Source organism: Alligator sinensis, unplaced genomic scaffold, assembly GCF_000455745.1.
Source record: "Alligator sinensis unplaced genomic scaffold, ASM45574v1 scaffold72_1, whole genome shotgun sequence".
NCBI classification, from domain to species: Eukaryota; Metazoa; Chordata; order Crocodylia; family Alligatoridae; genus Alligator; species Alligator sinensis.
In genome coordinates this window covers 755,383-781,036 of record NW_005842547.1, presented here as the reverse complement: position 1 = coordinate 781,036, position 25,654 = coordinate 755,383, and the positions used below count along the sequence as shown (strand labels likewise).

Sequence of the window (25,654 nt, the reverse complement as noted above, 5' to 3'; positions counted from 1 at the left end):
CCTACCTTTCCTTCTTCCTTAGCTCCTGACATTTGCAAACACTGATAAAACCAGAATCAGGAGCAGCAGCTTGTGGGATGGGGAGGATTAGGTGGAGTGGGGAGGGGGGAAATATCTGGTCTGTTGTGGAGAGGGTTGTCCATCTGGGGGTTGGGGGATAGGTTAAAAATAGCTGGTGCCAGGGAGAGGGAAGGAAACGTGCAGTCCTGGGGCTGAGGCAGGCAGCTGGGCTTTCCCAGCCCTGCAGCTGCGCTGGGAACTGTACAGAAGTTCAGTTAGATTAGTGTCACCAGACCCAAGCTAAATTAGACTACCTTTGAGGTACACTTAGATTGGGTTGGCCATTTTTAGACTGCTCTAACTAACCTGAACGTCTGTACAGTTTGCATGTAGATCCACCTAAAAAGTGTAAGGTCCATACCTGGGCAAACTAAATTAGATCAGGTGACCATTTTTAATGCAGTCTAATCTCCCCCTAACCTCCTGAAATATCTGTATACAGCCTTTAAGGCTAGATGCAACTTCTGGACTGTAGGTTACTGACCCCTGATCTAGAGGTATTGGGGATGGAAGAGAAAGTAGGTATTAAAGTACAATTTTTTTCTTGCATGCTTAAAACAACATATAGTAAATGCTTTCCTGCTGGTATGTGCCCGTACTTCAGCTGTTGCAACCCCCCTTATGCAGCCACAACCCTATACATTAAAGTCATATATTCAAAATTACCTATACAAGTAGGCAAAGGTTTGTCCCACACTCTTCGATCTCCACTTAGGCAAGTCATAATATTGCTACCATGCATTGTATATCCAGGATTGCAACTGTATAAAATTACAGTGTCAGTAAAATGTCCCTCATCACGGATCTTGTATCCATAATTTGGTATCCCAGGATCCTCACACTTCACTAGATCAAAGCCTGCAAACAGGGAATATAGAAATAAAATGTCACCATAAAACATACTGTCAATAGGAAGAAAAAATAATCTAATAGAAAGTAATAGGAAATTATTGTGTAGAGATAAAATTCACACAATGACATAAACTATATTCAATGTGACCAAAAATCAATGGCATATAATGACTCAGTGAGTTCGGAAGTAGGAAACTGTGTAGTTAAAAACAAACTCTTCATTTCATGGTTCAAAATGTTTAGACCTAGATAATGAAGTTACTGTAAATTCCTAGCAAGGCAACTAGTTTATATATACTTTGTCTTAGATTAAATTAAGGACCATATCATGACACAATCACAATTCAGTGCTTGCTACTTCTGTTCTACAAAAGAAAAAATAAGCCATGTCAGCTGGCACAGTGCTAGGGGATGCTCCTGCTGATGTATTATCTCAAGAGATTCTCCTTTGTCAATCCAGGGCTATTATCTACTTGGCTTTTTTGCCAAGTTTTCAGACTCTTTCATTCTAATCACTTCTTGGTTCCCTGGCCCAACACAATGTTTGGTACTACCAAGAGCTCATTCCAACATTGCCTTTTTCTGACCAACTGAGCTAGTTCTACCACAATTCTCTCTACATAGCCTACTGCTCTTAGAGTACTACTCTTCCTCAAGAAGCTGTCATTTTTAACTCTGCTTTGAAGATATTTATACTAGGTCTTTAACCAGCTACAAAAGAGGCAGCCTCTCTTAAAGAAAGTACCATATCTAGGTTTCTGTCACATAACAATTTGGTTACCTGATTCTGGCATAAGCTAGGACTGGGGACCTTAACCCCTTCCTGTTGTCTGCAAAGGGTCTGTTCGCTTCCAGAAATGAGATGGAGTTTTAGGGTGTGTGGAGAGGAAACAGGGGCCCTAAATGAAGTGGTGGGTTTTCAAAAACACTGCTCAAATTTAGGGCGCTTTAAACCCCTGTGTCGTGCAGACACCCAAACTTATCTGCCTCTCTGGCAGCGAGGAGGGGAGGGTGAGCTGCTGGCGGGCGGGGCAGTCCCTGGGCTGCGGGGTGGGGCTGGTGCTTTTCTTTTTCAGGTTCACAGTTTTGGGTTTTTTTTTCCTTGGGTGGAGCCTGTCTTCCCAGGCTGCTGCCACACTGCCTGTGGGGCTTCCTGCAGAGCCCATGCACTACACAGAGCCTGGTGCTTCATAGATTTCATAGATTTCATGGACATTAGGGCTGGAAGGGACCTCGGAAGATCATCGAGTCCAGCCCCCTGCCCAAAGGGCAGGAAGTCAGCTGGGGTCATAGGATCCCAGCAAGATAAGCATCCAGTTTGCTCTTGAAGGTGTTCAATGTAGGCACTGGAACCACCTCCGGTGGCAGGCTATTCCAGACCTTGGGGGCTCGGACAGTAAAGAAATTCTTCCTTATGTCCAGCCTGAAACGGTCTTGTTGTAGTTTATGACTATTCGACCTCGTCATCCCTTGGGGCGCTCTGGTGAACAAACGTTCCCCCAGATGCTGGTGGTCACCCCTGATAAACTTGTAGGTGGCCATCAGATCACCCCTGAGCCTGCACTTTTTCAGGCTAAAGAGTCCCAGGGCTCTCAGCCTGTCATCGTAGGGTCTGCTTCCCTGACCTCTGATCATGTGCGTGGCTCTTCTCTGGACTCTCTCAAGCTTCTCCACATCCTTTTTGAATTGTGGAGCCCAAAACTGGACACAGTACTCCAGCTGCGGCCTCACTAAGGCTGAGTACAAGGGGAGAATGACGTCCCGGGATTTGCTTGAGAAAACTCCACAACTCCAAGGAGTTTCAGTTTGCTACATCGCAAGTCATTTAAGTCACATTAAATCACATCCCAAGGCACATTATGCCACTGAATTTGCTACAGCAGCTGGAATTACTGCGCAATATGCCGTCGCCACATGCAACACCAACACCATTATAGTGGTGCGGAATCATTTAACCTGCTTTAAACGTCTTGCGCACACGCCCCTCATTTCATCTACACACAGGCTTAAACACCTTTTTCTCTGTATAGGTGCTTATGGTGAATTACAGTTGAGCCCTTTGTGAATTCCAAGAGGGAATTCATTATTCCTCTCATCTGTATTTTTGTCTGAATTGCATTACCATTTACTAACTGTATTAGACTGGCCTATTTATCTTAGTCCACAGCTTCCAGACCTTTATCCCCTCTACAAATTTGAAAATGGATCAAAATAATTTGAACTCTGAATCAAAGGGGGAAAAAAGGATGACTGAAACTAAGATTTATCTTCATGTTACAGTGAGACCTGTACACATATTCATTTTCATGAAATGTAGTTTTGGGTTTCTGATTTCTACGTATCGGAAGGGTAAAAAAAAATCTATATTTATATTTATATCTCCATAGATTGAAAATTGTAATTTGATGTGAACATTAGAGGGTTTATAACATTTTGAAAGTCCCCACGTAATGGATTCGCTTTAATATTTCTCATAGTAAGTTTGCACGCATACAGCCATGAAACATCTGATGTGTAGAAATTCTCTTGCCTTTGAGCTAAGTCAGTATCTAAAGTAATCTCATCCTGATATTCTTTTGATAGGAATCAAAATAACATGTCCTACAGCCCACTAGGGGGTAGGTAGATACTGTTACATTTCTTCTGCTTGTAAACCAAGATTTATTTTAAATTCATTTTTAGTAAATCTTCCATTTGCTGTACTTGTCCAAAGCAATTATGTATGACTGAGTTGACTGTTATAAACAAAAAAAATATTGTAAAATATAGAACAAAATAGAGCATGATTAGGACATAAATGTAAGTAAAAACCTACACCGATCTACAATTTCTGTACAAGGCAAAGATCTAGATATAACATAAGTCAGACTCTAGAAAGGTGCATATAAATTCAGTGCCTGGTGCATTTTGCTGTTGTTGTTTTCTCATTATTTTAATCTTAAATTCAGATATACCTTCTTAATTCAACAAAAACTTCATGTGTGCATATTAGAGAACAATTTGCTTTTGTGGTTTGGATTGTTTTGTTATGTGGATTATTCTGAAAAACTACTAGAAAGCTCTTATACTTAGCACAGCCAATGCAGTACTCTTATTCATTTCAGAGGGAGCAAGAATCCCTCAGCTGCACTTACAACTTTCTTTTCTATAAAAAGCAGACTGCCAATTAACATCAAAAGGGGGCACTCCCTCTAAAATTATTCCAGAGAAAAGGCTCAAAGGACCCGTCTTGGACATTACCCATCTTGCCCTTTTCTGCTTACCATGAGGAATATCAGCAATATAGAAAATTCCTCATATCAAAGAAGTGTTTCAGAATCTACTTGCATGCTCAAGTGAGAGAGTACTTTTCTATGAATTCATTTATACTGAGTATTATTCACTAGTATAAACATGCAGGGAAAACCAAAAATGTATTAGAGTGTCTTTTAACTGCCTTTGTAATCCTGTTTAAATCTATGTAATCATTCTGTATAATTCCACTTACTTCTTTTAGGGCCACTACTTTCATTAAATTTTGACATTTTGATAGGTGACATTGGATAGGTGATTTGGTAGATGAAGAAAACTAATGAACACTTCTCCTTCACCACCAAACTCTGTGTTGTTCATGTCTTTAAGCTTCACCCAAGGAGTCTGGTTTTACATTGCCTCTAATCATAGAGTGCCACTGGGAGTTAATACACCATACTGCTACTTTCATTTCAAACAAGTTTCTCCTGAAAACCTACTTCTACCAAAAAAAAGGCATTTATTTTACTTATTAAACAAAATAAAATGCATTTCACTATGCTGCGCACTAGCCTATTTTGAGTTACCATATAATCTTATTGATATACCACCATGCATCATCATTTGCCCCTGCCTAGTAATTTGTTCCTCCTCCTGTTGTCATGTCTTCAATTAGGATGTAATACAAAGTTCTCATTTAAGTTGTTTTGTTCTCAACCTGACAGTTGGTGTACCTTGGTGCTCAGTAGACTTTGTGCCTGTCACAGCAACTCCGGTGGGGCTACTGAGAGAGGGTGTTCATAGGCTCCCAGAAGGTAAAGCCAGAGGGAGACATTAAACCCTGCTCTGGCAGCCCCACCAAAACAGTCAGGTGCATGTTTTAAAGACCCCAGGGGGCTACCCCTTCCCACCACAGCCTCTGATCCTTCATTCCTACAAACTAGGGCAGTCCCAAGTATCACTGAAGAATCAGGACTGGTCTCGGGGCTGGTCCCAACAAATCAGCTAATTGTTGTCACAGACCCTGGGGCAGCCCCAAGCTTGTTGGAGACCAGTACAGCCCAGGCCAGTGCCAACAATATTGTCAGCAGACTGACTGGAGACTGGGGCTGTCCTGAGCTATTTCCAACTATCAGCTGATTGTCAGGCATTGATTTGGAGAGCCCCAATGTGTCGACATGACACATGTTCAGTCTAAGGTGCCCTATAAACCAGCCATAAAAAGGTTCTACATTATTTGTGGAACATTTTTATGGCTCATTGTGTTAGGCCATTCCCTTGAATCTGGGGTCACAGTCTGCCTGGCAAGACCACTGGTCCTGGCCCGCTACCCCCTGGCTGATCATTCAGACTGGGCAAAGCAGTCGGGAAGCCTCCATCAGGGCCTAAACATCTGCTCATTCCCTGCTGTGGGAATGGCCAGTTGGGGTCAGCCAATTCTTCACTTCCCTCTGTATAAACTCCTGCACAGGAACAGGAAGTGTCCTGTGCTTTGCTCAGCTGGAGCCCAGAGTGTCTTGCTGTTTCCTCCAGCCTGTGGCTCTGCCTCAGTTCTGCTTGATCTCCTGGCTTCTCAACTTGGCTTGCCCTCTTACTCTGCTGTCTGTCTGATCCTTTGGCCTCCTGACTTGGCATGTCCCTAGACCCTACACCCTGTTTGATCTCCTGGCTTCTTGCCCTTGGCTGCCCTTTGACTCCATACCCTGTCTGATCCTCCAGCTTCCTGACTTAGTCTGTTCCCAAACCCAGTTCTTGGATTGGCTTTCTGGCCACCCACTATCCACTGAGACAGTTTTCCATTTTATGATGCCTTGTTTAGGTGCTCATGTCACTTTGCATAAATGCAAAGTGCAGAAAGGGCCTAAACTGCACTGACTAGAGTATATGGTTAACCACCAGAGTCTAGTTTGGGAAGCTTAATCAACTTTTCGAAGATTCTCTTGTGTTGAGGGAATCCTCAGCTGACTGTCTGGAGATATAAACAACCCCAAGTTCTTGGTTTGCTTTTGTTTGCTTTCATTTGCTTTGCTTGGGTTGTTTAGATGCTGAGTTATATCATCAAATAAAAACATCAAATAAGGTAATGTGATTGTGCTAAATAAATATGCAATAACTGAATATGTGATCTGTAAATCAAATAAAAGTATCCCCTGTATTCTCTGGAAATTCACAGGAACAGAAATCAGTTATGCAGGCATATCAACACTCCAAGTCCTTTTACTAGTATGACACCTTCAAACCAAAGTAACAGGCACCTTAGAAATGCCACTGATAGATGAGACAGCTGGATTTATGTGAATATTATTATTATTATAGACTGCTTTTTTGTTTACTATGACAAAAGTTGAACACAAAGAGAAGTTTCCTTCTATCACATAAGCAAAGATACACTCCATTATGCACAGCTGCTTGTCATCTTTGATAGATGCAAAAAAAGCCTCACATCATCACAAATGGATTATAGAGATTTACTATATTTAATTGTCTACAGGGTTTTATCTGTACAAAATGTGCTGGTTTGCCCATCACTGAATTTCTATCCTGCTGTCCAAACAGATACACCTTTAGATTTCATAAAGAAGGTGACTATACCTGTGTACCAGTATCTAGATATTAATTTCCTTAGCTGATACATTAATAAAACTATTTTAAACTTTAAAAAAATCTTCCACAAATGATGAAGCAATTATGTAAAAATGGAAGATTTTTTAGTGATATTTTGGCTTGATTCCATCTAACAGCAATTCTTTGCCAGATGTTCAGTATTATTGATTCAACAAAAAGTATGACATTTGTTTATAGTAACTAATGACATGTGATTGACAAAAGAGTTTAACTTGATTTGAGAGTTTTGTGTAATGAGTTGGATCTTTAAACTAAACTATAAAATATTTGGAGCTGTAGGATAAATGGACTGCAAAAGGCAATAGGCCTCTATTCTCCTAGCATAAACGTTTCCCCAGTGGTATAGAGCTGGATATATGCTGACTCTGTGAGGCCTTTTCTTACAGTCCCATTCTCCCCATGTCCCAACACACACCCTCCAAACCAGCCAGCATCACTGCTTCTCAGCTGCCACAATGATCCCTATGGGGTTGTTGCAGCCAAGCATAAATTATAGCAGGCCTAAGGCTCCTCTAAGTCATGCTAAGGTCAGAAAGACCATGCACCAGACCTCAGAAATTGGACTAATACCATCTCCAGTATCCCCCTCCTGCTACAAATGTTCCACAGTCAATTAAGCAGGGTAGAGAAGTGCCTTTAAGGGAGTTCCATACATTTAATACACGTACTTAAATAAATAAGTAATTATCGTATAATTCATATCTTCATCTATCTACTCATGCAAATACTACAAGTGAGCCCCAGAGACAAAGAATCCCTGTGGTATTAAAGTTATTACATGAACTCCCAAATGTAAAATAACCTTGATATAACTTTATTATTATAGGACTTACTTGTAATATATTCTTACTTCAAACTTTTTTTTTTTAAGAAAGAAATTAATCCAAAAGTGTAGATTGAAGTCAGGCATTTGTGGAAAATCAAGGAAAAAAAAACCCATTGTTTGCTAAGTTAATGCAGACAACTTGTAAAATTATGTTTTGGCTGCTAGTAGCACATAAATTCATACAGTTCTGATAATTTTATGTTACCGTTAAAAACACTATTAATATTACATATTATAAGCTATACATATATTAAATCAGTCTATCATTCCAATAATTTCAGAATTTGAACACATTTGATTTAATTACATAATTAAGTTAGTATTGATTAGTTTATCTATTGCATTAGTTAAACTGAAGGAAGATTCAGTTAATGAGCCAGAAACTGTGAAGTGATTAGTCACTTCCTTGTCTCATTCCACTACATGGACCTTACAGTTGGGTTTAATCAACTTTTTTTTTAAAGAGTTTAGCTTTGCTTAAACCAGAGCAGCACCTCACTCCCACTTAAAAAAACAAATGCGACAAAAGGTGCATATCTATGTACCCAGCCTTCTGACCAACTTCAGACTAACACTACTAACTACCTCTCTCAATTTATAGCACATTTCCACATTGATTTATACTTGCAAATCAAATGCCATATATGTGGGTGGTATGTCCAAAAATCTAGAATACTTCCGTTGACTTTCTTGAATTGTCTCTCACCAGCTGTGGCAATGTTTTCCTCCAGCAGAGTTACTGATCTGCTGTACCCATCAGCAGTACCAAAACAAAGTGAAGAGGCTGTTCCTTTAACAGCCACCTGTTCTATACAAATGCCTAATGAACTATTTTCTATCACTTCAAATGACAAGATACCTCTGAGGCTGATAAGCCAGAAAAAAATCAGAGTTCAGGTAAAGAAACCATAAATTAAATATATAAGAGTATCAATTTATCCTGTGTAAGTTTCAAAAATCATGAAGTGCCTCATAGAAATACAGTACTTGTTTTAAACCTAATTTCTCAGTCTCTATGGAGGCATTTACAACAAAAAAGGTTTTATGATTTTCTGTCTGTTTATTTTAAAGTCAAGTATGATCAGATTTTTACTGGGGATGAAATGTTATAAAAGCTAACTATAGAGAATAAAACATCTTGAGCATCTATGGTATCAGAATTTCATGTCTCACACAATGCATAACGATAAATAAAGTCTAAAATTTTAAATACCACAAGGGACATTAAAAATTCAGTGATGTATCTGCATTACCTAGGTGTTCCTCTTGTAAGTATAGCAAAATGATTATTTCTTGTTTCTTTTTTTTAACATCCCAAATGTCTACTAACCATTATTAGTTCAGAATGATACAGTCCAATGGTACTTTATGATTTTCTTAGGATACTGTATCTAGTTTTATTCTGAGGGAAGAAAAAAAACATACTCCGTGCAGGTCTACCTGAGACATTTACTGTGGAGTAGACTAACTAGTTGCGCAGTAAACATTGCATGTCTACATGTGTGCCCCTACTAAGCTGGAGTAAACTAATTTACTCCATAACAGGATAGTCCTTGTAAATACAAGTAGTGCATGTGTAGATGCTGCCCTGGCTGGTTAGGGTCTGAGGGTGCTTCAGTGCAGGGGCTGCCTGTTGGCTAGCCCCATACTGAATCACCCTTTTGCCTCAGCCAGCCCCTCTGTGGCACACTGAGCTGGTAGGGTGGAAGAGGGAGCAGCCCTGGGTTGGCAGTCTGAAAATAGAAAATTTATTCCTGCATACTTCCAGACAACTCTCTTTATTTCTTCTTCCTATCCAAATTGTGATTTTGACATTTTTGTTTTTATATCTTATATTTATCTCTCTTCTATATCCTTTTCTAGACACTCTCTGTAAATCACCCTGTGTGAATGACCTGCCACAGAAGCTATACTGTCTATTAGCACTATTGTCAGGTGCTAAGATAGGACTATGGATGCAAAGTCAAAAATTCATTCTTATTCATATAGGAAGACTGGTAACTGGAGTACTGTACTACATGTATCTAGTTCTTCTGGTTTATATTCGACTACAAATAGGCACTTCAGCCACTATGATGTCTGGGCATGTAAGAGGAGTATGATAAAGCTGAATTAAGTGTTACTGAATTTTATAAATGAGATTAAATCAGTGGAATTCCAGGCCGATAACTATCTATAACTTCCAATGCCATTTATCCAAATAAGCAGCTCTTTGTTATTTGTGATCTAAGTGAGCAGAAGGGCATAGCAAAATGGTTTAATTAGCAAGCTGAAAATTATTGATATACATGTCATGTAGGTAAACTGTTTAAAGCATTACTGTTTTACAACTCTGAACATCATTGCGACAGATACTGTACTGTTTGCTCTGAGTCCATCAAGAGAAATCCTCAGGAGGGAGCACAAAGAAGAGCATGCTTTCAGCAGAGGACAAAAAGTTCTGAGTGTTTTTTAAAGGTTCTTGCTTGGTTTTGTTATGAAGTGGGAAAAGTATGTGGTGTTATTACTAGAACAGTTATAAAAGCAATTATATAGGAAGAGTTTCTTCTTTTAATTCTGCATATAAAGCCATTATATTACACACAAATCTCTCTTACAAATTCTTTATATATATTTGACATAATATAGACACTCTAGGGTAGGACAGTATATAGCAGATGCCTAAAGAATATAAATATGTAATTACCTGATTAGAAAATGCATAGATGTCAGATACCAACTAGCCTGGGGAAAAAAGGTATTAAATATATGTCTTCCTTTAAAATATTTTGGTTATAATAATCCAAAAAGAAAATGGTGTTAAACAGAGCCTGACAAGTGCAATGCAAACTTCAATACACAGATTACGTTATCTGTTGTGATCATGACCCTCCCCTTCCTCAGCTGGAGGAAATTAGGTTTTATTCAATCAATGGAAAAAATCACAGGGCCAGATTCAAAGCAGGGTCTGATGAACTGACACTCTGTTTAGAGACTAGCCCCAAAACCCTCCCCGCCCACCTGCTGCTTGACTACTACAGACTGATATGCCAGGGGACAGCTCCCTTGATCAAAGATTCCTCATCCTCACCAGTCTCACCCAGGCTCTGACCATTCTTAGCAGAGGAGATTTAGCCAAATTAAAGAATAGAACTATTTTTTTTTTGGCATGTGCTGAAATTACATATCCCCTCCTCCAGAGAAGACGCCTGACTAATGGTCAAATGCTCTGAAATCACTCTGAACATGGACAATAAGTTATAAGGAAAAAGTGGCAGGGATAACTAGGCAAGGAGGGGTGGGGGTGGATGGTGACCAGGGCACCATCACTTGGTGCCAACGTAAAGGGGGTGCCAGTGTTCCCCTCCCCACCCTTCATCCATCAGAAGCCTTTACCATGGCAGGGGAAGCCCTGCACTGCCCAGATGTAGGAGCTGGACAGGCATGGCCTCATGTCCAGTAGTGTATCTGTGGCGAGGGAATGGACTAATGCTACCACATGGGAGGTGTTATTATAGCAGTCACAGCCTTGCACCTAGAGGAAGGGGAAGTGAGAGGGCCACCAGGAGGGGCCCAGGGGAGCCCATGCCACTGCCTATTTCCCAGAGGCAGCAGCCCAAGCCTGAGCTGCTGCAATAGCAGCTGCTGCTGTAGTATGGACAGCAAAGCCCCTTTCCCCTTTTATCTCCCAGTTGATAAGTCAGGTGCAATTCCTGATCCAATTATAACTAGGAAATACCAGATATAAAGATTTCTAATTCCATGTTTTTGAACAGAGAGCAGTAGTTACTCTAAAACTAGGCAGGACAGGGTGGCTCCTCATAGACTGCTTCAGATAGGTTAACAAAATAGCCTACTGATCTTCATGGCATGCGATGAAGTAGCTTACAGACATTTATGCCTTGATGAACCAGATAATAAAGTGCCACTCTGGCCTGCCTTCTTCCTATTCTTGGTTATCAATTACCCCACCGAGTTATAAGCTTTCAGTTGTTTTTCCAGCTGAGAGAAATACCAGTCTCTGATTAGACTGTCTCCAGGCACTAGCCTTGCTCTAGGACTTCCCCTTTTGTAGTGTACACATCACCATTGCCTGTTGTTTGATGCAAATGGACCCAGGAAACACACATTTGGCCTCGCCACTAGGCATACCCATGCTAAATGCAATTCTCAGTTATTACTCCTCTCAGCCATTTAAACACTGATCATCTCCTAAATGTAAACCTCTTGTTTAGAAGTAACACCTAAAAATCATTATCCCATTATAAAAACCTGGTCCTGCTATAAAAAAAAAAAATACATTCACAAATACTGAATTTCATACAAACATAAGAATTATGGGAACAGACAGAAGTGACAATTTTTGCATGACTGGGGCACAGAAAACAGTTTGTAGCCATAACCAAACACAAGTATGTGGCTGCAGACAGCTTACAAAATGGCTGACTGGGGGAAAATCTGAAACCTCATTGAAATATGGGTCAGATGAAGATGTTTCAAAGCATAGCGTCTTCTGTAACTTCAGTCTGACTGCCTACCAGCCTTTCCCTGTTTTCAGAATGAGGGGGAAAGGGAATGGAAGGATTAAGGTCTGGGGTCTTTTCAGCCCCTGCTGGAGGGTGGGATGGATGTCTTCGAGTCCCTTCTGAGGTAGGTGGGCTCCAATTCACCCACCACACCATCCAGCATTGGCTGAGGAATCCCTAGAATAAGCCACTTCTGGTTCCCTTCCCCGCTCCTGTTCTGAAAACTTTGCAGCCTCACAATGGGAGGAAGGGCCATTGCTAGGAGAAACTGGCTACAGGCTGAAACCAGCAACTAGATTCCCCTCCCCTCTGGAACCAACAGTGAACTTCTGTTTGTTCCAGGGGATGGTTGCAACTCAGAACACTTCCTGAAAAGTTTTTCTCTGTTACAGTGGGGAGCTGCACTTCTGTCTGCACCCTATAAGACCAACCACAGCTCAGCATTAGCTATCCATAGAGACTATAAACCATAAAGCAAATCTAAAAATAGATTACCATTAGTTATAAACAGAGACTATCCCCTGTCTTGGCAGACTTGATTCATAAAAACATCCATGCATGATATTCTGTAAATCCCCAAAATAGTGTGGGCTCATAACAAATAGTTTAGGTACCTAAAAGGTAAATGTTGCTTGAGAGTAATCCGTTAAGCAAACAATGGGCATATTTACATGTGCAATTAATGTGCCTGAATTTTCTGTGGAGCAGCATGAATTTTCCATGTGCAGCATCATGGGCCTGTGGAGCACATTGGACAGGGTCCCTTTGGTTGCCCCTCAGGGCCCCAGGTGGCTCCATTGCATGAGGTGTATCCTTCAAAAGCCAGCTGTATTACATGGGGATGCATTCCACACCTCAGCCTGTACAGAGCCATGATCTCCTTCACTAGCTGTGCCTCCCCTGGGATCCTCTTGCCTTCTTCGCCTCCTTCTCTAGCCATGGGACAAGCAGCACCCTCCAGTAAGTACTCCTCACCCCTGGGGGTGCAGAGTGGGAGGAAAATATACAAAATCAACAAGGATATGTGCAAAGTCCTGCATCTGGGACTAAATAATGGAATCACAAATACAGAGTGGGGAACAACTCACTAGGTTACAGTAATGCAGAGAAGGACCTTGGAGTTACAATAGATCATAAACTGAGCCAAAGGCATGCTTTCACTGCAAAAAAAAGAAAAAAAAGAAAAAAGCCAACAGCATACTAGGTTATATTAACAAGAATGTCATTTACAAATTAATGGAAGCAATTTTTCCACTCTGTTTATCACTTATGAGTCCTCCCCTTGAGTATTGTGTTCAGTGTTGGACCCTACACTTAAATAATAATGTGGGCAGTTTAAAAAGAGTCCAGTACAAGCGACAAAAATGTTTAGGGGGCAGAAAGGCATGATTTATGAGGAAAGGCTGAAACAATTACAATTATTTAGTCTAGAGAAGAAAAGACTGAAGTGGAATTTGATAACAGTCTTCAAACACCTGAAGGGAGTATATAAAGAAGATGAAAATAGCCTTTTCATGGTGGCCATAGGGGACAGGATTAGGAATCTCCATCACTGGAAATATTCAAGAGCAGATTAGGCAGATACTTAGCCGGAATGGTTTGATCAGGGATAATTGCCTTGAACAGGGAGCTGGACTAGATGACCTTGTGAGGACCCTTCCAGCCCTATATCCTATGATCCTGTGATGCTATACAGTTGTGGTAACAAGATAACAAGAGAGGAGCTAAAGGTCAACGGAAAATAGAAGCTGTTAAGGCAGGGGTGGGCAAAATGCAGCCTGCGGGACAGATGCAGCCTGCCAGGCCATTCTATCCAGCCTGCCAGGCCCCTAAAAAATTTAGAAAATTAGGATTTATCTGCCCCTGGCCGCCTGTTATGTGGTCCTCGGTGGTTTGCCAAAACTCAGTAAACAGCCCTCCGCCTGAAATATTTGCCCACCCTTGTGTTAAGGTCTAAAAGCAAGATGTCCATAGAGAAGTGGCTACTCCACAGTAGGCCCATGAACTCTGTCCCTCTCCCTGTTATATCCAGAGCACGCAACACCCACTCCAGGATCTGTGCTACACATGGGGCCTGCGTCAGCTAGGGATGGCTGCACATGGCTCCTTGCCCTCACAGTTCTGGGACTGCAACATATGCAGACCCCACTCCAGCCAGTCCACACACAGCATGCTGGAGCAGAGACTGCATGTAGCATGTGTTCTCAGCCAGTTGTAAACCACATGTGGCATGGACCCTAGCCTGGCTAGAATGGGCACCACATGCAGTGCAGTCCTAGACTGTGTAGTGTGGATCCTGGAGTGGGCACCACATGTGGTGTATGTCCTGGGCCCTGTGCATGAGCCTACTCAGACCCAGGGCAACACTGGGGGCCAAGTACCAGGGATCCATGAGCCAGATCTGGCTGATGGCCCATATGTTTGATACCATGCTCTAGAACTAGGTGGCAATTACAAGGGGATTTGGGAACCTCAATTTTGGATTTAAGTTTGTATATTTTCTTAAACCGCAATGTAGACACCCAAGTTCTTTTATTGTATCAGGCCTCCACTGATTTCACTGAGGCCTGGATTCCTGGTCCTCTTATTAAGCAAAGATTATCAATTGTGTTCAGCTGTTTGGTAATATAAATAAAAACTCACTAGGGATGAGGTTGAAAGCATCAAACATATTTGATCTACACTACATTAGATTTAAATTGAAGTACACAGAAGTGAAATTAAGCCACTCAGTCAACTAATATGCAGCTATAACAAAGGCTATAGTATGCTGGAAACAAATACAGATTTAAAAAAAAAAAATAGAAACACATTAGATGGAATTAATAATTAAAGATTGAACTGCAATGTTTAAAATAATTACACCTGCCATTCCTACCACCAGATTAAAAATTACACATATACAACAAATACTAGCTAATACAACAAGAAATAATACCCATCATTGGCAAGGTATCTGGGTTAGTAAATTAAAAACAAAATAAGGATCCTGAAAACATAGTACATAACTCTTCTCACCGAGTGATCCCAGCTCTATTAATATGAGTAAATTTACAATTGGTGGCAGGATTGGGACATAACATAACTGCCAACTGTAATCTTTATCACTTTGTTAATCTACTGTAACCTGTTTCTTTGCCATTTAGAATCCAAGCTGATTGAGACACAGAATATATTCTCTCAGAAGCTTGCAAAGCACTGTTCACATTTTGAATACAATAGCACGCCACATAATAAATCAAACTAAGATCAACATTCAGGGAAAAACATATTACTATATCCCTGTACCATCACAAATGTCCTTCCTTCACCAAACAGATAGGTTTATGGTATGAGTTTCCAGTTTAAATTTCAATGTCTGTTCTATTGCACAGCCTCTCATTGTAAAGGAAAACTTTATGTTAATTTCTTTTGTTGTGTATGTAATATATCCAAAAGGTACAAAATGGCCAAATAACTGAAAAAAAACTATTCTGCTTCTAGCACATATATTACAAAGTCAGTCTAATTTCAGGTAGATTTTACAATGTGGTGCTTCAAATGAGATACAAACAGTATTGCAATGTACAAATGTGTAATATATTTTAAAAGGTAGGAACAGATAATGTATTGCATTCACAAAAAGCATAACATGTATTTGCACATTTTCATATTTAATTATCTACTTTACATAAGGGACTACTTTGCTTTAAAAAAAAAGATAAGGAGCTTCATTATAAGATTTAAATTCTATGAACTTTGAAATGAAAAAGATGTGAAGCTTTTATTAAATTCTTAAAAGTTAGCAACTTGATTAGACCCTAATAAATCTTACAGAAACTTCCAATAATTTTGACACATAACAAAATAAATATAGGCAAACAGAAAAAAAGTAAACATATAAAAATCCTAATTTTAAGGAAAGGAGCACATATCTATATCTATATACACAATGCCTTAAAGTTAAAAAGTGATGTAACTTGATATATAAAAAAAAAGTGAAAAATGTTGTCAGGAAATAGATATCTAAACAGATACTAATTTAAATATGCAACAAAAAGTTTGCTATAGCATCATGTTTGTGCTCCCAAGAAGTAAACACAAGTGTGCAATGATACATGAGCCAGTGTTCTCATAGTTTCATAGTTGGTCGGGTCAGAAGGGACCTGAACAGATTTCATAGATTTCATAGATCAGATCTGACCCCCTGCCATGAGTGGGAAGAATGCTGGGGTCAAATGACCCCGACTACGTGTCTATCTAGCCTCCTTTTGAAGACCCCCAGGGTACGAGCGAGCACCACTTCCCTTGGAAGTTGGTTCCAGATCCCAGCCACCCTGACTGTGAAGTAGCGCCTCCTGATGTCCATCCTGAACCTACTCTCGATCAACTTGTGGCCGTTATTCCTAGTTACTCCTGGTAGTGATTGGGGGAACAGGGACTCTCCCATTCCCCTCAGAATGTAAATAGTTTTCAAAAGATACATAAATATCAATGAACATTCATTCAGCATTGTAGCATTTTAGTCATCCATGGTATGATCTCCCTAATTAGATCAATGAGACGTTAATATGGCAGTACATAGTATTTCCACTCAGGCTGGAAATTATGCACATAATCTTGTACTCTACAGCTGATAAAAAGGAAAATGAAAACAAGCTACAATTATACCAGGGAAAGTGTTAGCTAGATAATTTTTACTTGAACTAAATGGTACAGTTCAGAGAGAAGAAAAGGTATAGAATACACTCAAATAATTTTGCCCAGTACAGAAGCTGTTAGAAAAAGCTGGCTTATAAATATTTAATTTGCCCAGTGAAATGTTAGGGGCTTAGTTTTGGCTTGCTGCCACAGCACTATATTTGTTAAGGAAGGACAAACTAAATTCTTCATTGGTAGCTAGAAGAAGCACTGTACCTAGGTGTTGCATATTCTTCATGAATCACAGTTTTGTTTTCTACACAGCCATAAAAAGGAGAGGAAAAGACATCACAATATGGCAAGTACAACTAATTGGGTCCTACATCCTACCCTATCTGTTAAAATGATTCTTGAAGAGTAAGCAAGATTTACAAATTTTAAAAGTTTAGCATTTATGCCTTTTATCTCTACCATGTTCACCTTGATAAAGAGAAAAAATAGGTAGATAAGACTATACACTGGGCACATCTATACATGTATATTAATGTGCATGAATAAACTCCAGAGCTCCTGGGTGTGCTGTCTACATGTGCACCCAGGACTGCAGCATGTTGAGCAGGGTTGGAGCAGCCCCAGCTCACAGGGGGCCCAGAGGCTCAGACTGCCAGCCCAGGGCTTCTTCCCCTGGCTCAACACGTTGCAGAGGGGCTGGCTGGGACATGATGGTTCTTCAGCACAGGGTTAACTGACAGGCAGCCCTCACACTGAAGAACCCTTGTGCCCCAGCCAGCCCCATCAGCATGTACATGTGCACTGCTGTAGATTTTTTTACCCCAGATTAACAAGTACTATCCTGCTGTAGAGTTAATTAATTTAATCCTGCCTAATATGGGAGCACATGTAGACTAAGAGATATTTACTAAGCAGCTAATTAATCTACTGCACAGAAAATGCCTCATGTAGATGCACCCATTTAGGCCATGACTATACTGTCTCCCTGCCAACCCTCAAACTATTGCTGAGAAAAAAAATTGTCTACTTGTTCCCGCTTTGCATGCAACAAACCCAGCAGTTGGAAATTTTATACAGCTTAGACCAGTCCTGACCCTTTCAGGTTCTCTACTGTCAGAGATTTTGAGGAAGTCTAAGATTAATGAGGGAGAAGTGTATAATTAGGACCACTCTATTCTGCCTAATTGCCAAGCTTGTTGAGTAGGAGCAAGTGATGAGAGCTCATTTCTCAGCAGTGGTCCTAGGCTTAGTGTGATGGCAGTATAAGCATGGCCTCAGGTGGCCAGGACAGGTTGGAGGAGTGAGGACAACTATATACTGAATTCTTCTGCATTTTCATATTTCACATTTATTTTATCTAGGAGCTCAGGCCAGGACTACATTGTTGTGAGTGAAAAGAAATTGCTCTAGAATTTCATCCACTACCCAAGTTAGCTATATTTTTTTACTTATTAAAGGAAAAAGAAAGTGAATCTATAATTTAACAAATCTAGGTAAAATATGCAATATGATACTGTCGCAGAGCACTGAGGTGCCCTGCTCCTAGACAGTGGAAACTGCCAGGGAGAGAGCCCTGGCAGAGAATAACGAGCACAGCTGTGGGTTGCCTGGGGCAACCAGGAAGTCAGCTGACCAGAAGGGGCAGGGCCTGGCCCTCATAAGGCCCAGGGGCTGAGGCCAGGCTAGCAGTTACCTGGCAGCAGCCAGACAGAGAGGAGCTCCTGAAGTTAAGATGTGGGAACCGCAGGTATAGCTCAAGCCAGATAAAAGAAGGCAGCTCTAAGATGTCTGAGCAGTGTGGTTATAGCCAGGCGGCTTATAGTTATGTTATAGCCTAGGGGCTTGTGTTTTGCATTGGCGTTGTTATTTATTACACCGGTGGTTTGGGTGAGGCTATAAGGGGTTGGAGGAGGCCTCATCGGGGACTCACAGTGGAGTGTGAGGACCCCAGCACCAATGAGGGCGCAGGGTACTCACGTGGGACCCCACGTAGCGTGGGGATCCCAGCGCCAGCAGGTGCAGCACCCGGGGTCCATAGACCCCAGGCCCAAAGAGGGGCATTTAAGAAGCCCAAGTGTGGGCACAGAGAGCCCCAGAAAGGGGGCAACATTATTGGAAAGCCCAAGTTGGGCACAGCGAGCCCCAGAGAGGGGGGGTTATTGAGAAGCCCAGTGTGGGTGTGGCAAGCCCCAGAGAAGGGGTACTACTGAGAAGCCCCAGTGCGGGCGCGGTGAGCCCCTGAGGAAGGGCATGGTACTGAGGTAAACCCCAAAGAAGGGCGCAGTACTGTGGTAAACCCAGGAGAGAGGGGGTAGTTGTGCGGTGAGCCCTGGAGAAAGGGGGTAGCAGTACGGTGGGCCCAAGAGACAGGTGGCTTAACCAAGAAGTCCCAAAGTGGGCACAGAAGTCCCCAGGAAAGGGGCAGCTTCTTAGGGAAAGCCCCAGAGAGGGGCGACACTACAGAGAAGGCCCAGAGGGGGTGTAAAGAGCCCCAGGAAAAGGGCAGCATTGGAGAGAGAGCCCCAAGAGAGGGGCAGTATTCTAGAGAAGTCCCAGAGTGGGCACGGAGAGCCCCAGAGAGCGGGCGACAGTACAGAGGAGTCCCCAGAGAGCGGGCAAGTGTATTCAACAGACCAACGTCCAGTCCAACTGCGAGGCTTGGAGTGTGGTATAAGGGGTGGTCGGAGCCACGCATAGCCCATAAGGCTAGGGTGCCCAGGAAGCACCCATGGTAGAGCAGAACCCATAAGGGGTCCAGGAATTCACGGGGTCAGAAATAACCGTGTCCAAGGAGACATAAGTTAGCCTCCCAACCTTATGTGAACATCAAAGACATGATGGGCGAGAATCCGAGGGTGCCCTTGGGCCGACTTGGCACGGAGGAAGGGGGCCTGAAGGAGATCACGGCCCTCCTATAGGACCCCACCTGTGACAGATACCATTAGATGGTATAAAACCACTCTATAATTTAGTATAAAAACATGCTGTTTAAGACCTAACAACCTGCTCAGCTCAGTGAAAAACTGGGGGGGATTATCAGTACAGAGAATAAGTAAAAATGTAAGGGAGGAAAGCTGAGAGAGAATGTTTTTCTTTATCCTGTATCTACATTATCGGAAAGTCTTGAACAGTTCTGCCTAACTTCAAAAGCTAGAAAACTTTGTGTGTGCATGACTTTCATAGTACAAAACCTAATTTCCAGAATTGTCAATTCATTGTTACATGTAATGAACGATTTTCTACAAGCCATGATCTCTTCTGCTAGAATAAATGGAAAATATACTCATCTGCTAAAGAAAAAGTTCCTTGAACTAAAAAAATAAGTGATTCGTGTAAAAGAAAAAGATTCATGTAAGAATGTTCTGTTTATCTACTGCTAAGATATGTATTAATTTTAAAAAGTTTTAATAAATTTTCCTTTTGTTCAAAAGTGGTCTTTCATATTATTATCTTATTCTGAATCTTTGTCAGACAAATCCACTAGATTTCAGAACAGTACTTTCAGGCATGGTATCATTGTCATGAGGGTTTTCCCCCCTCTGCCTTCCTTTTCTAACAGCTCCCATGTACAATGTAACCTATGTCTGTACAAAAAATTGATCACTGCATCTCTTCAGCTATCATGCAACATGGAAGACACAAAACAGACCGTATAAAAGGATGTAATATGACATGAGAAAATTTGGAACTTTGCACTGGGTTTGCTCCACTGTGGATTTTTTAATTGCTGCTTCCTGAATAACTGGCGGAGACTGCCACCACAATACAACCCCCCCAAGCTCCAGCCATTTATGGTGGCAAAGATGCTTATTTAATGTTTGTAAGGTACACTGAGAATGTCAGTAGACAGGCATTACAAAAGTGTAAAGCTATTTCCTCCAGGTAATGTCAGCAGTCAGAATTGCACAAAGGTGGGTATTTGTTTCTGTTTCCAAAAACAAAAGGTTCTGTGTTCCTACGCATGCACCCATCACACCCAAAGAAAAAATGTCTCTAATTTCATTGCTCCTTTAATATTAAGAAGTGCAATCTCCAGAGCAGCACAGTGAGATTTCTAATCTATCTGAAAACTATTTACAATCTTAAATCCTATAGTAAAGATGCAATACAAATATTTGGCACCAGATTAGAAACAAATGTGCCATTAAAGGACCTTACCTATCCAGGCACCACCAAAATCTTACTTAAATTTCCTTTCCGTCTAGTCCTGCCATGGGGATAATTTCAATGATAAACTCTGTAATTGTGGCAACTCATGTTAAACAGGATATTTTTCTTCAGACAAGATGGTTTCCATATATTTAATTTTTACTTTATACATTTTCTACATATAATTCTATGATTCCATGATTCTTTAAATTTCTTAATTATTCCATGTCTTTTTAATATATATATTTGTAGAAAGATATATTATATTAAAGGATATTAATTAGGAATACATAAAATAAAACATGTTAAAATAACATTATTAGGGTTGCAAAATCAAACACTCAAAAGGTAGGGTTAAAATTGCCTCTACAATCATATTTCAGCCCCATTGTGCCAGTCTCCTTATTCAGTCAGTCCAAGCCTGCTCTCTTCCCTAGCTCCTTATCTCCTCACTCAGTAATTATCACTCTCTCATACTCCAAGCCAGAATCACATTTTTTCTCCTTTTCCTGTGATGCCAGTCTCATACTCCTTTCCCCAACCTACACTTTCCATTCTCTCTGGCTTTTGCCTCTTTACACTTGAATCAAATAGCAATCACAAGAAAATCAGGTTCCTCAATCTGGGTTTATGTGCCCAGCCACACTCCAGTCCAGAGCTGCTGGAAACAGTCAAAAAGAGTATGCCTACATCTTTCATCCTTCTATACAGATTCACATTTAGATCAACCAAACACTAGTTAGGTCAACCTAAGTGTAATGTCTGCACATACCCAGAAAGGGTATGTTAATATGACCAGCCAGGATGTTCCCAAGCATATTCTGGTTACCTGCTTCCATTCACACAGTCTAAATCTGTATATATGCTAGTGAGGATACTTGAGAGTAGGTGCTGGGAATAACCCCAGAGCATTTTCAGCAGTGTATTAGGTCTGAGGTGTATGAGTGGAAGCAGGTGATTAGGACATGCATTGCACCAGGGTGGCCAAAATAAGGCATATGCGCCACAAATGGCATGGGCAACCTCTGTGTGTTGCACCCAGAAGACTGGGGAGGGAGCAGGCAACATGGTGGTAGATAGGGCATGAAACAGAAAATAGAGCAGCAACTCAGGAAGGGATCACAGAACAGGGAGTAGAAAGCAGAGCAGCAAGAAACACAGAAGGGGAAAGAAAGCTAAGCAATGGATCAGGCAAGGGAAGGGGAATGGAGTGGCACAAGGGGATAGGGGTCATGAGGAGATCCTATGGCTTTATTTGTGACATGTCTCCTAAAAACATTATCTCCCACTACAATCAACTGTCCTGGCTTCTGCCACAGTACAAACATAACCTAAAAAGAAAGTCCAGTCCTTCTCATCCCCCATGTGCAATGTAGTCATATGCAGAAACTGTGAAAGGCTGAAGCACATTCATTTATTCTACATGGAAAATGAATGCACAGTCTGAACAGCATAAGGAACTAAGAGAGACTTGACTGAGGATAAAATCTTTTGAAATATTAATTAAATCTGTTGAACATGTGTGAACTGCAATTGTCAATAGCTTGTAATCTAAACAAATCTGGGAAATATTCATGGGATAGGCAAAAATATATATTTCTGGCACAAATATCAGTCTTTTGTTGTATTTCCGTTTTAAAGTGGGAAGAAACAGTTGTTCAAAAACAAACAAAAACAACCCCCAATCGAACAATACCTTCTTCCTCGCCCCAAAGAAAAAGTGGTTTTTTTTTACACAGGGAAAACAATATGTATTTCCTGGCCTTGTTCCTAGAAATGGCAGAACTGCTTGGTCTGAAATTAAACCAAAAAAATAAACAAACAAAAAGAAAAAAAAAAAAACCCGCTCCCTCAAAACAACAACAAAACTCAGCCAAAAGTTTCGAAGAATTGTAAGTAATTGAAACAGTTTCTTATAATGGGAAGTGGCAGGCTACCTTATTTAAACACTGATTTTCAAAACAGGTTCTTGTTCTCTTACTTTAGGACTATTAATAGGAAACCTGAAGAAATTATAGAAGTTTAGTTCAGATGAGACCCTAAATATTCAAATGATTATTTAAACGGTATATCTAAATCGTATTCAAGCTGAATTATTGATATCTGGAAAAAAAGGACTTTGTGTTCTCAGTGGACTAGAAATAACATGAGAACACTTCGAGTTTTGGTTCCAGGCAAAAACAAGAGATGCAGAAGTGGCATGGAGGTGAATAACATGTTGTGCAAAAAGGGCACACTACATTTGGCTTCACTTTTCAATTCAGGTCAATTTGAACTTTATCCAAATTAGTTCCTAATTAAGACAACCCAATCCTTTTTTTTTTATTTGCCCTCAAGAACTAGAGCCATACAAAGGATAGTTTGGGTCTTTTGGGGGCATTTGAAAATGCTTCTTTTTTAGTAGAACTTTTTATTGTACATTATATTTTCAATATTAAAGAGAAAATTAAACAAGAAGTCAATCCCAAGTGAAAAATCTAGATATTTGCCCTCAACATTTATTAAATCAAGACACTTAGATCTGTTCTTTCTGGAATGAAATTAAAGTTAAATTTAAAGTTTTTTAAGCATTTTGATTTAAGCTTTGATAATTCTCCAACCAACTCCACTAAGGACTCCTAACTTTTCCGTGCACACAGTGGGTGCTGAGGTGAATGTAGTAACTGCAATTGTTTTCTGTATGTCATCAAACTTTCAAGGTCAGGTGATGAATGTATTTGACCCTGCAATAAAAGACTACAACAGAATGTGTCCTAATAGGACACAAAAGACAACAAGCAACATTAATTCTAGAATTTCTTAACTTTTAATGCTTACTTTTTCAAATTGATTTTTTATATTTGTATTTTATGAAATGCCCCCAGGTTTCTTATTGTTATACTGACACTCTAAAACATGAAAAAGTTAGTACTTGTGTGCATACATGCACACACAATTGATCATTCTTATATCATTTTGGTTAATTTTTTTTTACTGTAGTTTGCAGAGTTTCTCTTTGGAACTGATCCTATAGTCCAATTAGTTACTAAGAGAAACTCCAGGAGCTTCTGTTCATTACTGTTTTTATTTTGCTCAATTGACACAACATGTCCTGAGGCAAAGCCACTGGATTCCAGGTTTTTAGTTTGTTTGTGAGGGTAACTGCCTGAGTTTAAAGGTTCAGAACATTTTTTCATTGATACTTTATTGCTCTTTTTTTAATTATTCCACAATGTGAAATAGACTAGATTTAACCTCAATTCAAAATTGTGGTAAATTCACATTTTTAGACAGGCTTTAGAACCTTTTCATTTAATATATCTCTTTCCAGTTTCTAGCTCCCTATCACTTCACTAGATTTTGTGTAGAAAACTTACATAATTCCAAACAAAAACTGAGCAATGTAATATATTAAACATGATAGGAAGGCCAAGGCAGAGGCAGAACTAGGGCTGGTGACAAGAATTAAGGATAACAAAAAGTCCTTTTTCAAATACATAGGGAATAAGAAGAAGGCACCAGGTAACATGTGGCCCCTACAGGACAGGCTTGGCAATCTCAGGATTGCAGCAAAGGAAAAAGCTGATCTCTTCAATGAGTTCTTTGCCTCCATATTTCTGAGCAGGGACCAGGACAACTCACCCACTAGGTTTATGGACAGGCTCAGGGGACACGATGCCAAGCCTAGGGTCAGGGATGATCTAGTTAGGGAACTTTTGGAGGGGCTGCACATGTTTAAATCAGCAGGTCTGGATGCTCTTCATCCGAGGGAATTGGGAGAGGTCATAGCAGGGCCCCTGGCACAGCTATATGAGTGCTCATGGTGCTTGGGCCAGGTCCCAGAGGACTGGAAAGGTCCAATGTAGTCCCCATTTATAAGAAGGGGAGAAAGGAGGACCCGGGACTATAGGCTAGTCAGTCTCATCTCAGTTCTTGGGAAGACATTTGAGAAAAATTATCAAGGAGCACATCTGTGGGGGCCCAGTATGCAAGGTAATGTTAAGGGGCAACAAACATGGGTTCATTGCAGGCAGATCCCCCCTGACTAACCTTGGTTCCTTTTATGACCAGGTCACAAAGTCCTTGGATGTGGGCGCTGAAGTGGATGTCATCTACCTGGACTTCAAGAAGGCCTTTGACACTGTTTCTCAACCCCGTCACAAAAAAAAACTAGGTGACTGTGGCATTGATGCCTATACAGTCAGATTGGGGGGGGGTGAATTAGCTTGATGGTCATACCCAGAGAATGGTGGTGGATGGGTGGTTTTTGACCTGGAGGGATGTGGGCAGTGGAGTTCCCCAGGGCTCGGTCCTTGGGCCTGTGATATTCAACATCTTTTTCAGCAAGGTGGAGGTGGGCATGGAAAGCATGCTGTCCAAATTTGCTGATGACACAAAGATGTGGGGAGAAGTGGGCACACTGGAGAGGATGGACAGAATCCAACTAGATCTAGACATGTTACAGAGGTGTGCAGATGAGAATAGAATGGAATTCAACGCAGACAAGTGCAAGGTGCTGCATGTAGGGAGAAGGAACCTGCAAAATACCTATAGGCTGGGGAAAAAGCTTCTCAACAGAACAGAGGCTGAAAGGGATCTTGGAGTCATTGTTGACTCCAGGATGGAGATGAACCCCCAATGTGAGGAAGCGGTCAGTAAGGCTAATGCACCTTGTTGTGCATGTTCTGAGCCATCACAAGCAGGTCCAGGGAGGTGATCCTTCTCCGCTATGTGGTGCTGGTCAGACCGTAGTTGGAGTACTGCATCCAGTTCTGGGCACCGCACTTCAAGAGGG

At 40.9% G+C, this 25,654-nt stretch overlaps 1 protein-coding gene across 1 annotated transcript in view; it reads right to left on the bottom strand.

The window, feature by feature from the left end:
* The window catches only part of LOC102386534 (CUB and sushi domain-containing protein 1), a 796,348-nt gene that overhangs the window by 278,417 nt on the left and 492,277 nt on the right, over nt 1–25,654 (bottom strand). The window contains exon 20 of the mRNA XM_006032113.1: nt 727–918. Within this exon, the coding sequence (XP_006032175.1) occupies nt 727–918 (192 nt within the window). The remainder of the gene's footprint in view (nt 1–726; nt 919–25,654) is intronic.